Source organism: Choloepus didactylus, chromosome 6 (genome assembly GCF_015220235.1).
Source record: "Choloepus didactylus isolate mChoDid1 chromosome 6, mChoDid1.pri, whole genome shotgun sequence".
Lineage (NCBI taxonomy): Eukaryota > Metazoa > Chordata > Mammalia > Pilosa > Megalonychidae > Choloepus > Choloepus didactylus.
In genome coordinates, this window is record NC_051312.1 from 101810036 (window position 1) to 101827967 (window position 17932).

At 37.4% G+C, this 17932-nt stretch overlaps 1 protein-coding gene across 2 annotated transcripts in view; it reads left to right on the forward strand.

Annotated features, from left to right (window-relative positions):
* The window catches only part of CCDC81 (coiled-coil domain containing 81), a 59243-nt gene that overhangs the window by 23888 nt on the left and 17423 nt on the right, over nucleotides 1–17932 (forward strand). For both annotated transcript variants that reach the window (XM_037840988.1, XM_037840989.1), the window contains exons 5-8: nucleotides 795–874; nucleotides 2837–2955; nucleotides 4717–4796; nucleotides 15401–15573. In XM_037840988.1, the coding sequence (XP_037696916.1) occupies nucleotides 795–874; nucleotides 2837–2955; nucleotides 4717–4796; nucleotides 15401–15573 (452 nt within the window). The remainder of the gene's footprint in view (nucleotides 1–794; nucleotides 875–2836; nucleotides 2956–4716; nucleotides 4797–15400; nucleotides 15574–17932) is intronic.

A 17932-nucleotide genomic window follows, 5' to 3' on the forward strand; every position in this document is an offset into this window, starting at 1 on the left:
ACTTGTCCTGAGAGATCTTCTATGAAAAAAGGATTTTGAAGCCAAAGAAAAGTGAGAAAGTTCTCATGGACAGAGGTACAAAGCACTTGAGCATGTTAAAGGATATGAGAAGTCAGGCTGTAAAGTAGCCTGTTTAACTGCCTATGTACATTTAATCATGGAACCTTACTTAATCCAATGCTCATTAATATCTCACTGACATTTATAAAACACATTTTGGGAAATTGCTGTAAAGCGGTGAGAGTATAATTTAAAACATTTTTAAAACCTTTTTTTTGGGAATTCCCTTCAGAACCATTTGTAAGCCGTATAAGAAATCCCAAAATAATAATTTACATATATTATTATACACTAACATAATGTAATAATGTAATTATTATATAATATAATCGCTTCCATTTTTGTGGCATTTACTATGTGCTATCCACTTATATACAGTACCTCATAAAATCCTATGAATTAGATTCTGTTATGCCCATACAGCTAGGGCCTAAGGCCACATAGATGATAGCAGTGTGGGGATCTGAACATGAATCCACTTGACTCCAAATCCCTTCTCATAACTACCCAGTTATTTGAATCAAGAGTGGAATTAGTCAGCTTGCTCATTTTCCTGATAGTTTCTATACATCTGGACCTCTTCTAAAGATATCTAAAAGAAGCTGTCAAATCTGAAGGCAATTTCCAGTGAGGAGCTTGTTTGAGAAGGCAGTGTCAGTGGAATTACTCTGCAACTCCCCAGGGCTACTACTTACCCAGCCCATGTGTAACCCCTCTCTGTCCCTGTCCTCTAGAGGCCTGGCACTGTGGATTCAGTGTTGTCTAGCAGAGAGGACCTTTGCAAGCAGCCCAGCAGTGCACTTACATTTCCAAGGTGAGTGCTTTGTTCCACAGTTCCTCCAGTCACTAGTTCTCCTTGCTGATCTGTTGATTTAATTGGGCAGTGTTTCTCAACCTTTTTTGGCTCATGCTCCTTTTAGTGCATTCTTTTTCACTCTGTAAATCGACCAAGGAAAAAATTATCTCATGCCCTTTCTGTAGTTGAATTAAAAAGCAATGGGTATTTTGAATATTCCTTTATAAACTACTCTTGGCTTCTTGGAAATTCTGATACTCTGTCTTATGAACCTTAGTCCCTGCAGTAGTAGTAAAATTCCTTTCACTTGCTGGGCTTCTCCCTCTCTTACACCTTTCTCCTCCTATTTCTGCAGTCCAGCGTACCTCCTGTTTGAACCTTGATTCTTCCCTCTCAAGAGGGTAGAAAGACAAAGTAGGAGAAGAGAACAGGCTTTACCCTGAACACTTCTTTCGTGGAATGATGGAATTGTGTGAAGAGTAGAATAGAGCACAGTGGGAGTAACTTGCGGTGCTGCTGACAATGATAATAACGATGACAATAATAATAGTAGCAACAGAAATAATGTAATAATAATACTAGACATCATCTACGGAGCACTTACTAGTTGCCAAGTACTGTTAAGTACTTTCTCAATATTACTGTGTTTAATCTTCACTACAACTCTATGAGATATGTATTATGATTTTCTCCATTTAATAGAAATTTAAAATTAATTTTAATTTTTCATTATTTTTAATGAATGCAGCAACATGGTCCAGTATGAAGAATGCTAGAATAGCAGTCAGGAGACAAGGGTTTTATTTCAGCTATGCTGTCACTCATTCACATGTTCTTAATCTTAATTGCTGTACCAGTTAACTACTGTGCATTTCAGGTGGAAGAAGTTTGGGAGTTAACAGCTAGCTACCCAGAATATTATTTTCTCTTTTTTTTTTTTTGACTGTGACATCCTGTTTTTATTGGTTTGGGCCAACCCCCTTCTGGAAGAAATGTATGACACATACCTCAGCAAAATTAGTGTTAAATCTAGAATAAGCTTTAGATTACAGATGAAGTGTTTGCACAGCTAATGAATGGCCAAGACAGAAATAAAACTTAGCTGTTCAGTGTTCTTTCAATTGTACCATGTTGCCTTACTCATTAAAAAAACAAAAAAGCAACAAAAAACAATATATTCAAAATGATTTTTAAAATTACATTTTGGAGAGCAAATTTGGCTTGTCCCTTTTGACATATTTTTACTTAGGCTCTCCAGGAGGGAAATAATTGCAGCAGGTCAAGGAACAGAGATGGAGACACCTGGAAATTAGAGCACCTAGAAATGGGCACTCAAAGCAATTGTAGATGCTTTATTTTTGTGAAGCTTGGTCGCTGAATTTACTTGAAGTAACCCTCTGCCTGTCCCCCCAACTCCAGCCCATCTCTCCATACCTGAGACCAAAGAAAGCCTATAACTACACACAACTAACAACTGAACAACCCCCCGCTTCCCCACCTATTTTATTTTTACTAGGCTCTCTCTTTTGCCTGGGAAGAGGAAGGGGAGATAGGGAGGACAAGAAGGGAGGAGAGGAATGATCATTTCTGGACATTCTGTGAATCCTTACCTTCAGGCTGTCCAGCAATCACTGTGTCACCCAGTGGCATCTGCTTATAGAATTAGAAAAGGCATAGAAAAATCAAACTGAAACCAAAACAAAAACCCTAAATATAGGCTTTCAAAGCAATTTCTCCATAAAGGAGCTGCTTTTGAGACCACAGTGTAGAGGAGGAAGGTCTTGGTCAGCTCCAAGACTTAACCTCAAAGAGAATGAATCCCTGATATATGTACTCAGCAGATCAAAGCACTCCCTGCTTTAGGGGACTGGGCTTATTTAAAAATCACCAAGGTGCTTGTGTTGCTTCCTGAACTTGAAAGTTCACACAGTCACCTGTTCAGGTCCAGCACAGTGGACAAACATCTTGGCTCATTCCTAGGATTGAGATCAAGGAGACAGAGAACAAACCACCCCTGAAGACCATTGTAGAAGAAGATGAAGAAAATAGAGAAAGGAAGAGCAAGTTAAAAGACCAGTCAGACAAAGGAGGCATCAGAGGTAGGCCAATGGTTTCTAGGTATAGTCTGTCACCCTATACTACTTATGAGCCCAGCCATATTGCTTAATGACTCCTAGGCTCAAAATAAAGTTAGATTCATGAATAATCACTATTTATCTTCTTTTGACAAACATCCTCTATTCCTATAATCCTATATCTCACCTTAGCCACTTGACTTTTAGACTCTTTGACTCTCAGGCTCTTAGACTATGATCTCTTTGCTGTCTCTCCTTTCCTTATAGGGGTCAAAACTCAGATGCCTACAGAGTCCAGGCAGGGATCATATACGAGTGAAGTGGGCTAGGTGTAAGCAACAGGGAGTGCAGGAGACTATGGCGAAGTGGAGAGAGCACATCCTTTTATGAGGAGCTGCCATTACTCTAGCACATTGGTTCTCAAACTTTGAATCTCTAGACCCCTATATTCTGCTAAAAATTATGGAGTACCCCAAAGGGCTTTTGTTTATGGCAGTTATATCTATTAAAATTTACTCTGCTGAAATGAAACCTGAGAAAATTTACAAATATATATTTATTTAGGATAACAATAAAAACTCCATTGCCTATTAACATAAATAATACTTCTAATGAAAAAAAAAAAAAGAATAGTGGCAGTTTTACATTTTTGCAAATCTCTTTGATGTCTGGTTTAATAGAAGATAGCTGGATTCTCATATCTGCATCTGTTTTTAATCTGTGGTAATATATTGTTTTGACTGAAGTATATGAAGAAAATCCTAAGGGCTTCATAGACCTTTTGAAAGGATCTTAGGGATCCTCAGGGTTTGCCAGACTACACTTTGAGGACTGTTTCTCTGTCAGATTGTTGCTTTGTGGAAATGTGGTCAAAGTGGTATCAAATCTGAATTTTCAAGAAAAGCAGAGATCCTAAATTTTATGTAAAATCTATTGATTGTTAAATATTGGAATCTGATTGATATTGAAACAAAAAATGCTGATTTGGCCAAACAAAATATATGAATGAGTAAACATTGGCTTGTAGATGTTGGTTTTGAAATGTACAGCCTACAGGATTATATATAAGCTTTTAGCCTTTTATTCACATGCTTTTGCTTTTTCTAGCCTCATCTAAGCACTCTTCTCTAAAATAAAGAAAAACTCCTCCCTTGGGCAAAATTATTTATTCACATTCTTCTAACATGTCTTGTCCTTGCCTGACTCCATGCTTTGTTTACTTTTTTCCCCCTGCCTGGGATAACCTTCTGTTTCTTTCAATCTTTCCCAATCTTACTCACCTTTAAGCAACCTTTTCACATCTTGCTTCCTCCAGGAAAACTCTTACCTTTGCATTCTGAAGTGGTGTCTCTCTTCTCTGAACATGTCAGACCCTTAAAGATTGCATCCTTCATTTAGGATTTAGACATTTTGCATCCTCGTCCTGAGTTGCTATTTACACAATGTATATAAAGCACTTAGCACTGTCAGCATATAATAAGGCCTCTGCAAATGGGAGCTCTGCATTATTATTGTTTATATCTTATTTTCCCCTCCAACTATATACATGTAAAAGATCTTTAAGGGCAAAGACTTATAAGGCTCTTACCACAGAGCTTGCACATAATAAGTATATAGCAAAAACAGATTTTTAACCACAATAGAGCAAGGAATAATCATTTAGAGATGAGTGTATCTTATGTGAACATTTTTCCTAGTAAAAATTAGCAGCTTATCTGTGTTAAGTAGAATCTACCTATTTAAAATTGAAATGAACCCTATTTCCATTCATTCTTTAATCTACAGAGATCTCGTCACCCAAGCGACTTCGAGATGGACAGGCTCTCTCTCCTGCCAAAGTTACAGGCATTAATTTGCGGGACAAGGTTGAGTGGAGTGGGAGTGGTGGGAGGAATATGACCCATGAAAGGTAATGAATAGGCTTTTTTTTTTCTGTTCCACTTTACTAAATTTATTTTTGAGTCATTTCTTGTTGCAGTGGGTTTAAACAATTGCTCATTCATTCATTTACTCAGTATTCTTGAGAGCATTCTATGTCCTAGTGATGGGGATAACAGCATGACCAGGGCTTACAATCTAATAGGAGAGCCAGACAAAAGTAGAGCAAGAAATTATGAATCAGTGGGATAAGTGCTATGAATGAGTAGAAACAGAATAGCACAGAGGAGGGAACATTTTTCTCTGAAGATTTGGGAGGACTTCCTTTCTTGCTTGCTGAGTACTTGCATATTACTATGAAATTTCAGAGATAAGAGTTGAGCTTATTTTTTATGCCTTTGATACACATTGCCGATTACTTATTGTCTTGGTTTGCGAGGGTTGCTGTGACAAATATCACACGCTGGTTGGCTTAAACAATGGGAATTTATTATCGAACAGTTTTGGAGGCTGGAAGTCCAATGTCAAGGTATCACCAGGCCATAATTTGTCCCGGAGCTTGTAGCATGCTGGCACTGGCTTGCCAGCAATCCTAGGGAATCTTTGGCTTGTAGATGCATCTCCACCTCTGTCACACGGCAATTTCTCTCTTCTTCTCTGCCGTTTACTTCTGTTCAGTCATCTGTGTCTCTGTCTATATTTCCCCCTTTATAAGGTCTCCAGTCATGGATTAAGGCCCATCCTGATTCAATTTGGCCTTGTCCAAGTAGGGTCTTCGAAGGTCCTGTTACAAATGAATTCATACCCACAGGAGTGGGGGTTAGGACTTGAACATGTATTTCTTGGGGGCATGATTCAATTTACCACACTTAACTTCAGGAAAGTTGTACCAGATTACCTTCCCATTAGCAATAAACATAAAAGATTTCTGGCTTCTCTACAGCCTTGCCAATACTGGACATTGTACTTTAAAAGATCATTCTGTCATAATAATGAAATGAAGTATCTCATTTTTGTTCTAATTTGCATTTATTTTTAAATGTTCTGTAGTCATTTATAGTTCTTTTGTATTGTCCTGTGTATACTCTATGTCCTTTTTCAACTGGGAGGTTTATTTTTTCTTAATGATCTGCAAGCAGACTTGATAGACTATAGCTATGAATAATTTTCTTGTGTATATGTTTTAAATATTTTTCCAGTTTCTTTTTTGCTTTTTAATTTTGTTTAGTCATTTGTTGCACAGAATTTTAAAATGTTTGCTATCTCATTTACCAACCTGAGTTTCCAAATACCACATATGAGGGTATCAGTGGCAAGACTATATTTTCATTTAGGAAAAAAATATTCTGATAGAAGAGTAAAGAGTGATATAGAGGGGAAGGGTATAGTGCTTTGGGGTTTTGTGTAAGATTTATTTAAGCTAAGGGTGCGTGGGGTGGATTTTTGTTGCCCTTCAATAAAATTGGTGTGAAGGAAAGGTAATGAGAGTATGGAACTATGGTCAGATGGGGAAAGAGCTTTGGATTTGGCTGAGATTTAGAAGGTAGAATCAACAGGGCTTGGTGATGGTTTAGTTGAGGGGATTTAAGAAGAGGACAAGTCAAAGATGACCCCCAGATTTGGCTTGAGAAACTGAGGGATGATGGTATGATTATTGAAAATTGGGAACACTGGAGGAAGTGTAGGTTTGGCTGGTGGTGAAGAGCACAAATAGTGGTTGGTGAGTCTATGAAATTTTTATTCCATATATAAAGAAAAATATTTGTTTTTCATAAATGAATGCTCTTGGAGCATGGCATCCATAAATATGACACATTCCTTATTGCTTCCTCATGCCATTTGCATCTGACAGGTTATTTAAATCTCACTATTAGGAACAACCAACCCTACCCCACCTCAACACACACACACATTTTGAGGCTTAAGAGAAAAATTTATTTTAAAAAACAAAGGATTCTGCTTCCAACAATGTGGTGGTCAAAATATTCAGAAAAATGGTCCTGCTACAAAACATTTAGAAATACCAAATAAATACAACAGATGTTAATTTAAATGTATAGCTGAACTCTCAAGATGAGGGAACTCTCCAGAGTTCCAAACAAAGACACATCTATAACCTGAATGGTAAACTAGCATTTGCGGCTACCAGGAACTTGGAGCTTTGACTCTGAAGGTCTGATCTGGGGATAAGAGACAAGGCTTTGGACCAACATAGGTTGGAGTATTGGAATTGAGACCCAGCATATACTGAGATTTATGAAGAGTTATAGTCTCACTGTAAGGATACATATGAAAAAGAAATTACACCTGTTGGCAAAGGTAGACTACAAGGAAACTTAGCTGTCTTGGTCTTGGCTCCAGATGGGAAAGTTTTTGCTGAGAATTCATAGTCATAGGCATGATTCCATGGTTTGAAGGTTCAAAGAACTCTGTCTGCTGCATGGTCTAGGAAATCCTGAACTAGAATGTTAAATGGTTCTAGACTAGTAGCACCCAAAGCTACCTGGAAGAGGCAAAGGAAATGTTTTTTGAGGGTAGGGATTGGCTAACTAGGCCTATGAGCCAAATCTGACCCACCACTGGTTTTTGTAAATAAAGTTTTATTGGAAAATAGCCACTTCCATTCATTTGCATTTTATCCACAGCTGCTAGTTGCAATAGGGACATGTGGCCCTCAAAACTTAAAATGTTTACTTACTATTTGGCCTTTATAGAATACATTTGCTGACCCCTGCTCTAAAGAAACCCATTCTCAATCCAGGCTCCTCTGACCTCTTAGAGGTTAAGTTGGGCTAAACATGAGGTCACAGTACAAAATGACAAGGACCACATGGAAACAAATACATAATGTGTGGCATCAGAAACAAAAATATAGACTATAAAATAATGATGTTTAAAGTGTTTAAAGAAATTAAATGGAATGGAAAACATGAGCAAGGAACAAGAAATTACAAAAAGTAACCAGTGACAAAGAAGATATACAAATGGCCAGAAAGCACATGAAAAGGTGCTCAACATCATTAGCCATCAGGGAAATGCAAATCAAAACCACAATGAGATACCATTTCACACCCATTAGAAAGGCTGCTATTAAAAAAATAGAAAATAACAAGTGTTGGAGAGGATGCAAAGAAATAGGTACACTCATTCATTGCTGGTGGCATTTTAAAGTGGTGCAGCTATTCTGAAAGACTGTCTGGCAGTTCCTCAGAAAGCTAAGTATAGAACTACCATATGATCCAGCAGTCCCACTACTGGGTATGTACTCAAAAGAATTGAAATCTGGGACTCAACCAGATATTTGCACACCAGTGTTCATAGTGGCATTATACATAATTGCCAAAAGATGGAAGCAACTCAAGTGTCCATCAACCAATGAATGGATAAATAAAATATGGTATATATATACAATGGAATATTATTCAGCATTAAAAAGAAATGAAGTCCTAAAACGTGTGACAACATGGATGAACCTTGAAGACATCATGTTGAGTGAAATAAGCCAAATGCAAAAGGGCAGATATTGTATGACCCCACTGATTTGAAACAATTAGAATAAGCAAACTCATAGTCAGAATCTATAATATAGCTTACCAGGAAATGGGGCAGGGCTAGGGAGTGGGAAGTTAAGATTTAAAATGTACAGGGTTCCTATTTGGAATGATAAAAATGTTTTGGTAATAGATGCTGGTGATGATAGCATACCATTGTGAAGGCAATTCACAGCACTGAAATATACATCTGAGTTTGATTAAAAGGGGAAATGTTAGATTGTATATATATATAAAAAAAATGACCAGTGAGGTCAGGAGCTTAAAAGTAGATTGTATTTTGGCATTGCAATATTTAATCCACTGGTTATTTAGAAGTCTCAGATTCTTTTAAAGTTTCCAAGTGAATGGAGATTTTGGGGCCACTTTCTTACTTTATATTTTGACTCATTTATTATAAGTTACTGTAAACTTTATAATTTGTTGAGCCTTCCTTTGTGGCTTCTTGTAGTTGTTCCACATATATTTGAAGAGAATGTTTACTATTCCTTGGATGCAAATTTGTATATGTCCTTGTTAAATAAATTGTTCAAAGCTTCTGAGATGTTAAAAATCTTTAATTATGATGGTGTATTTGTCAGTGTCTCCCTGTAATAATGTCAATTGTTTTTTAAACAATGTTGAATGCCATAAAAATTCATGATTGTTATATATAAATATAAATAATACAATAATAATTATACAATAATATATTATAATACATTTACTATAATTTTGTTATATTTATGTATTATATTATATAAATATATATACATTTGTGGCTTATTCCTTTTATCATTATAAAATTTTGTTTGCCTTTACTAAAAGCTTTTGCCTTAAATTATACCTTATCTGATATTAACAATGCAATACCAGCATTCTTTTGTTTAATATTTACCTGGAATATCCTTTTTATGCCATTTACTTTTCATCTTTTTAAAAAATACATGTCTCTTGCAAACATCTTATATTTGAATGTTTTTCAATTCAGTCTAGATTTTATCTTTCCTCTGTTATTACTGGTATAATTGGACCTATTTTCATCAGCTTATTTTGTATTTTCTATTTAGTATGTACTTAACTTTATTATTCCCTTTTTTTTTCTATTTTCTGTTGGATTGATCAAGTTTCTTTATCATGCTTTGATTTCCCTCCAAACATCACTCTTCTCAACTTCTATGTTTTTGTTGCCTAGAATTTTGTTCCACTTTGCTCTTAAGTATATACAAAAATTATATGTATTATTTTATGATCAATAGTTATTTGGATTTCCCAACATGTTTTGCCAGTTTCTTTGCTCATCATTGCCTCTTAGTTCCTGCCCTTCATTTTGGGTTCATTTTTCTTCTTAGTAGAGAATATCCTGTAGAGGTTCTATTGGCAAGGTTCTCTGTCTTTTAAATACTTTTATTCTTTGTATTGCTTAAAAATATTCTTATTATGCTGTGACTCATGAATGTTGATTCTTTGTTTGTATTTTCCCTCAGCACTTTTGTGGTGGTTTGAAGTTGTTACATACCCCAGAAAATCATGTTCTTAAATTTAATCCATTCCTGTGGGTGTAGACCTATTGTAGATGGGACCTTCTGATTAGGTTATTTCTTTCTTTTTTTTTTTTTTTAATCTGATTAGGTTATTTCAATGGAGATTTGACCCATTCACGGTGGGTCTTAATCCTTTTACTGGAGTCCTTTATAAGAGTATAAAACACAAACAGAAGCAAAGAGATGAAATTAAGAAAAGCTCATAGAAAAAGCCCCAGAGAAGCTGAGAGGGGAAGCTACTGAAGCCAGAAGCTGGAAGCAAGGAAACTGGGGAGCCCAAGGTTGCTTCAAAGAAGCCCAGTCTTCAGAGAAGGTATCATCCTGTTGATGCCTTACTTGGGACATTTTTCATGGCCTCAGAACTGTAAACTTGTAAGCTAATAAATCTCCATGCTAAACGCCAACCCATTTTTGGTATATTGCTTTTTGTCAGGTTTAGCAAACCAAAACAACTTTAAACATATTTTTCCATTTTTTTCTGGCAGTTGGTGGCCTGGATGAGACTTCTGAGTCAATCTGGTTGTGTTTCTTACTTACAGCTTTTAAGATTCTTTCTTCATTCTTGATATTCTACATTTTTACTGTTCTTAGAAGTCATAACTTTGTCATCCATTATCTCTTAGATTGTTCTTTGCCATTGCTTTTATTCTATTATTCAGCACTCCTATTACATGTATATTTGAGCTTCTAAATTTGTCCTCTATGTCTCAGCTTCTTTTTTATATCTTCTGTGCTGCTTTCTAACTGATATCTTCAGTTCTACTTTCAAATTTATTCATAGTAGTATAAGTCTATTATCTTTATTGAATTTTAAAAATTATGTATATAAATATATTTTATTATTATATAGTTTTTCATTTAGTGCTCTTATTTCAAGTATGCTAGTTCTTCCTTGATCTCTGAGAATTTTGAACATACTTGTTTAAAATTCTTTTTTTCTGATTGTTTCATTATCTTTATTTCTTTGGGTGTAGATTTTCTCAATTGTTGGATCTGCTGACAAAGGTACTCTCTTGGCTCTGGAGTACCTTAAATGTGTGGCAGCTTTGAGATTTCCTCTTGTGTAGAAGTTTTTCCTGTGCACACATCTTCCATTTTCATATCCAGTTTGTATAGCTACAAGCCCTGCTTTACATTCATATTTCAAAGCTCTTGCCATGGACCACCTGTGTGATTCTGGAAACCATATCCACACCTAGTGTGGGCTTGCTCTCTGACAAAGGGCCAGAACCTGTGTTGCTGAGTGAATGGGACCATGCTTTCCACCCTTAATCAGGAGATTGTGGCTGGAAACATACTCCCTGTCAGTGGCATAGATAGGAAGTTAAAGCACCTGCATGCAGTCAGAAAATTCTGTCAAATTGATATATACAGAGTCCAGCTACTTCTCACCACCCCCACTGCCACCACCCTAGTCCAAGCCACCCTCTCTCTCTCCTGAATTATTGGAATAGTCTCTTAATTGTTCTCCCTGCTCTGGCCATTGCTCCCCCATCAGTTTATGCTGTACAATGCAGTCTAAGAGATCTTCCTGCTAAATGTGTAAGTTGATGATTTCATATTCGGCTCAAAGCCTTCCAGTGGGATCCATCTCACTCAGGGTAAAAGCCGACGTCATTACCATGACCTGCAAGATCCTGCATGATCTCTGCCCTCTCCTATTTTTCTCCCCTAGCTCATTTCCCTACAGCCTCATTGAACACACAGCTACACTCCCACTTCAAGGACTTGGCACTTGTTCACTCGTCCTGGAATGCCTTCTCCATATGATCTCTACATGGTGTTCCCTCACTTCCTTCAAGTATTTACACAAATGTCACTTTCTTGATGAGAACTTCTCTGGCCACTCCATATAAGATTTAACACCCCGTTTCCTGTGCACTGCGTGACATTTATCACCGTGTAACAGACTATACAGGTGACTTGTTTATCTTGTTTATTGACTCACTCCCCATCAGAATGTAATTTCCATCAAGGAAGGGATTTTTTTTTTCTTCCTGTTTTGGTCTTCACTGCATCTCCTGTGCCTAGCATAGTACACATGGTAAGCACTCAATACATTTTTGTGGCACGACTAAATTTTATCCCCATTTCACAGAGTTGGTAACTGAGACTTTACAAGAGTATACAGCTTGTCTAATGTCAGTCAGCTTGCAAGCAACCAAGCTGGGATTCAAACCCAGGTTTATCTGACATAAAGCACAGATTCTTAACTTCTATGCATAAAGGTGTTCTGAAGAAAACCACTGAGATATTTCTCTTTCTCTCATATTTGTATTTGTTTCTAAAATTAGAATCACTTTAGAGATGAGACTAATATTATTAATATTGTATTAAATATTAACTAATATTAACTAATTGTTTTTATAGCATATCACCTCCAGGTTGCCTGAAAAATGACAGTGAAATGAAGTCTAAAATTTCTCCAGCTCCTGCTTGTCAGGATCATAATAAGGCAGGACAGGTATAGTGTCCTCAAGCAAAACCCAATCAGAATCTTCCTCTGACTTCCGTTTCTCAGAGTTCTAGGAATCCTTCTTTCTAAATATAATATATGGGTACGGCTTAAGTATTCGGGACCCAAAACTAAGGCATGATAAATCTGTTTATTAGTCAAGATCTCCTAGATAATCAAAATAGGATTGGGAAATGTCATTCTAATTTTCAATTGCTATAAACAGTTCTGATCAAGTGAGAGTTCATTAAACCCTTTTGAATATTTGTGATGCCTGCTTTGCAAAATCTCATTTTGCTAATTGTAACTAAGTTATACCGTTAGTTATATCCTCAGCCTATGGAGAGCTTGTGAAGGGGATGTGAAGTAAAAAATATGAAAGCTAAAAATTAATCTGTCCTGAAACTTGGGATTATAGGAAATGTGCTATGTATGTTTGCAACCAGCACAACGAAATTCCCCACTGTACTATGGTGAGGAGAGAAGGAGGAGGGAGATAGAAGATGAGTGGCTCATTCAGCAGTATCAACTGTTGAAAGATCAGGAGGTTCTCTTCAAAAACCAGGTATTCCAGCACTTTGATTAAAGAGTGTTTAATATAGGAAAGTAGAACATGATGATTATAAAATGCCATTTAAAATGTTCTATCATATGGCTGTAGTTACTAATGGACTAAAACTAATAATAGATGAATCCTCATGTAGCTAGATATTTGCACAAATAACTGAATTAGAATGGTGGAATTGCTAGATATATGTTGCTTTATTTTTGATTCCTGATAAAATATAACCCCGGCCAAAGCGTTTTCCCTGCAGATTCATAGCCTATCTGGAGCTTACAGAATGCCTCATCCACCGTCATGGTATTCCACACAGCATTGCCGAATATGAAATCATCAACTTACACATTTAGCAGGAAGATCTCTTAGACTGCATTGTACAGCATAAACTGATGGGGGAGCAATGGCCAGAGCAGGGAGAACAATTAAGAGACTATTCCAATAATTCAGGAGAGAGAGAGGGTGGCTTGGACTAGTGTGGGGCGTCTCTTAGTACTACCATGCCCCGTGATTCAAGTCAATGGAAAACTGCAACAACCCAATCCAGGCAGGACTACCAATGGCCAAGAAACTTCAGGAATGAAGGTTTGGGTCACCCCACCAGGCAAAGAACCACGGCCAGCTGAAGTGCTTGCTGAGGGTAAAGGGAACATGGAATGGGTAGTGGAAGAAGGTCGTGATAAATATGAACTACGGCCACGTGACCAGTTACAGAAACGAGGACTATGATGATATGAATATTTCCTCCTCGTTTTGTGATGATTATGTTTGTATTTGTCTGTGAAGAAAATATTTTTGCTTTCTTCTCTGTCTTATCCCCTTATCATATGGCATAAGCTGTAACGTTCATTTTGAAGATATGGTTTTAGGTGATGTGTATGACTGCCAAGTTGACAAGGGGTGGACTGTGATGGTTGGGTTCATGTGTCAACTTGGCTGGGTGGCCTAGCTGTCTGGTCAAGCGGGCACTGGCCTGACGATTCCTGTGAGGCTATTTGAGGCTGGTTGGTTTGTCGGATCATCAGTCAATTGACTGCAGCTGACTGATGATTCATCAAGGGGCGTGCTTCCACAGTGAGAGAATGTAATTGGCTGGATTTGGTCCGGGTGATCAGTTGGAGGCTTATAAGCCGGACAGTTAGAGAACCTTCACTTCTTCTTCAGCTGCTCAGTGAAGCTTTTCCTGGGGAGCTCGTCGAAGTTGCCAGTTCGTTTCCTGAGGAGTTCGTCAAAGTTGTCGGTTCGTTTCCTGAGTTCTTCAAAGTTGCCGGTTCGTTTCCTGAGGAGTTCGTCAAAGTTGTCGGTTCGTTTCCCGAGGAGTTTGTCGGACGTCTTCCTTGGAGTTGACAGCTTGTTGACGGCTCTGCAGAATTTGGACTCGTGCGCTCCCGCAGTTGCATGAGTCACTTTTACAATTTGATAATAAGAGACATCTCTCATTGATTCTGTTTCCAAGGAGAACCCTAACTAATACAATCACCAAAATTAACTTTTGACATTTTCATTACCACACACACAAAATTAATAAGAATAAAAATTAAAGTGAAAAAGAACAATTAAAGTAAAAAAGAACACTAGGTGCCTTCCCTCACCCTCCTCCCCATTTTTCTACTCCTCCATCCATACACTGGACAAAGGGGAGTGTGGTCCATATGGCTTTCCCAATCACATTGTCACCCCTCATAAGCTACATTTTTGTACAATTGTCTTCAAGATTCATGGGTTCTGGCTTGTAGTTTGATAGTTTCAGGTATTTACTGCCAGCAATTCCAATTCATTAGAACCTAAAAAGGGTTGTCTATAAGTGCCCACCAGAGTGACCTCTCAGCTCGTTTTGGAATCTCTCTGCCACTGAAGCTTATTTCATTTCCTTTCATATCCCCTTTTGGTCAAGAATATGTTCTCCATCCCATGATGCCGGGTCTAGATTCCTCCCCGGGAGTCATATTCCACGTTGCCAGGGAGATTCAGTCCCCTGGGTGTCAGATCCCATGTAGGGGGGAGGGCAGGGATTTCACCTACCAAGTTGGCTTAGCTAGAGAGAGAGGGCCACATCTGAGCAACAATGGTAGATGCCTACTTTTATTTCTGCCTGAATCTTCTCCTTTCATACCACTATATAGTTGGTCTGACACCCTGGATATAAATAAACCCTTCCCCTTTCCACCCCCTCTGTCGTAGCTCATGCTTTTACACTCACTCAGAATTTCTCCTTCTTTCCATCTGGGTGTCGTAAGTGCTAGCTCTGGAACTCTACCATGAAGTTTTTCTTTATCTTTCTCAGAAATGGAGCTTTGGCCAGTTCGCTTCAGCGTCATCCTCAAGCACTCTCACATTATTCTGTGGGTCACCACAACACTAATTAGTCAGTGTGTTGAGGGCTGGGTAAATATTAGAAATCAATAAATGTATTTTGATTGGCTTTAGTCTTTTGAATTGTTAACTTCATACTTTGTTACTTTCTGGTATCTAGCATAAATGAATTGTTTTTCTTTCATTCTAGAAATCTTTTCTATTTGATAAATGGCCACTCAGTCCTGAGATTAATGCTCTAAAGCAAGAGGAATATTCCCAATGTCTCCTGAAACAAATGGATAACAGAAGGGAAAAAGAAATAAAGCAAAGACAAAACAGAGAGCTGATGGACCGTCTAGAGCAAGTGCAACTCACAGAGGAGTAAGTCAAGCTAGATGCACTATGAAAAATGGATTTGGGATTTTCATGTGAAGTTAATTTCCATGTGGAATTGAATTGGTGTTGGTAGTTTCATTAGCACCACTCTAACCAACTAAGTAAACTAACCCAGCTAGCAGCCAGTACCATAGCCTAACATTTCATTGGAAAAAATTAAAAAGTGTCATAATTATCATGATGGATAATCTAATTATCATTAAATGGAGGAAGGGATGGTCTTGAGCAGGAATCACACTCAGCTATTACATGTTCAGGTGATTTCAAGGTAAAGCTGAGGGTTTATTACAAGTATGTAGCAGTGTCCTGTGGCACCTGAGGGTAGGAATAAACAGGGGACCCAGGAGGCGCTAGAACCAGGAACTAAAAAAAGCCTTGAAGAATGGCTTTCCCTCTCCTCACACTCACAGCTCCTAGTTGCATCCTCTTTATTCCAGCCCAGACTGGGATGAATGTTAGTCTCAATTCCAAATTCCCAGGAAAGAGAATCCGATTGGTCCTTCTTAGGTTATCTGAGGCCTGGGATAGGGTCAGGGTCACAGGGTTCAAGCATGCCTAAGGGGGCCCACACTTCTGGGCCAGGAGAGCAGTTCAGGAGCTGCTGTACTGTGAGCAGATACTCAAAGAATTATGTCTCTATAAAATTTTTTAATACATTTTTTATTGTGAACTTTAACATATATACATAACAGTGATAACTTTCAAAGTACGATTTAACAAGTAGAGAACAAATTTCAAAGAATGTCATGGGTCACAGTTCCACAACTTCAGCTATTTCCATTATTGTAAATATACATACAGAAAGGTGTTAACTTTCAATGTACAGCTCAACAAGCAGCTTCATAGTTAATTTCAAAAACTGTTATGGTTACGATTCCACAGTTTCAGTTCTTTCCTTGTTATGCAATATAGGGTATATACAGAAAGGTGAAGATTTTCAAAGCACAATTTAATGAGTAGCTGTAGAGCAAACTTCAAAGGATGTTATAGGGTGCAGTTCCATCATGCCATTTACCTCCTTCCAGCTCTTCCAACACCCCAGCATCTAAAGAATATATATATTTATATAAGTTTCAGTATTCATAGAACTTTGTTAAATCTTATTTGTTACTACCCCTTCCTCTCAATCTCTTTCTTCACCTTCAGGGATGTCTAGGCAGTGAGCACCCTAACTTGTTTATTCTATAAAATTTATATGTGCTATTATACTCACTTTACAGATCATATGGGTTCCCTGAAGGCTGCATGTAATAGTCATAATTTATGTGTAATAGGAGAAATCACTTTTATTAAAAAGGAGTTTTAAGCTGAATTATTTTATAGGATGAATAGTGACTTCTTGCTTTCCTCTACAGATTTTTTAAGCATGAGGGTTGGGGCTTGCCTGTCTTAGCAGTAGTATTTTTGGACAATATGGTTGGTTACCTGCTTATACCTATCCTTGTCTGTACTGTTCTCAACACATTGTCCAGTACCCTACGGATTTTAATTCTTTTCTTTCTTAAAATTAAAGCTCCCAGAAGGAAACATCAATTTTTTTTTTTTTTGCTCTTTCAGCCATTTTTTATTTACAGTTTGTGTTCAATGCAAATCAATTCCATAACATGAGAAGTTACTATGAATCAAAGCATAAATACACAAACACAATATACAATCCAAAACAGATGTATAGCATTCACATATAGAGCAAAAGGGAGTGTTCATTCACACACACAGTAGCTTGTTGGATCTGGTTGTTCCCACGTAGGATTCTAGAGGGGGTAAAAAATGACTGGCTATCAAGACTACTGTGGCCATATTAGATACTGGAACATCAAAGCATCAGTGTGTGACCATGCGAACAAAAACTTCATAGGGTATCTATTTTTAAAAAGGTTTCTGTGCATTGAGGCAGTTGTAAAAGATTTACTTTCCAGAATCAAGCCAACTTTAGGCTTAGGACCAAGTTCTAACTGTCTAAAAAATATTAACTGATACAGAAAGTGTTCCAAATGTGGCTACTCTGATTCATAAAGTTAAAAAAAGTATTTACAGAAAGAGTATAAAAGTTTTTGCGAATTTAATGCAGGATAGGTTCCAGTCCTCACTTCCCAAATACTGGATTTACAGTATTTACTTTTGGCTCCTTCACATTTGCCTTTTAAATTTTAAGACCTGTCAATTTTTCTTTCAAAACAGACCACTTATTAAATTGTAAAAAGTATTCAATATATGCAGAAACAAAAATGCAGCATTTTGAAATTGGTTGAGGTCAATGTACTTCTACTCTTTGGAATCAGTTTAGCTAAATGAATCTGGTGCTGTTGGTGGATGGGAATGTGATGGGAAATGCCTACCATTTGAT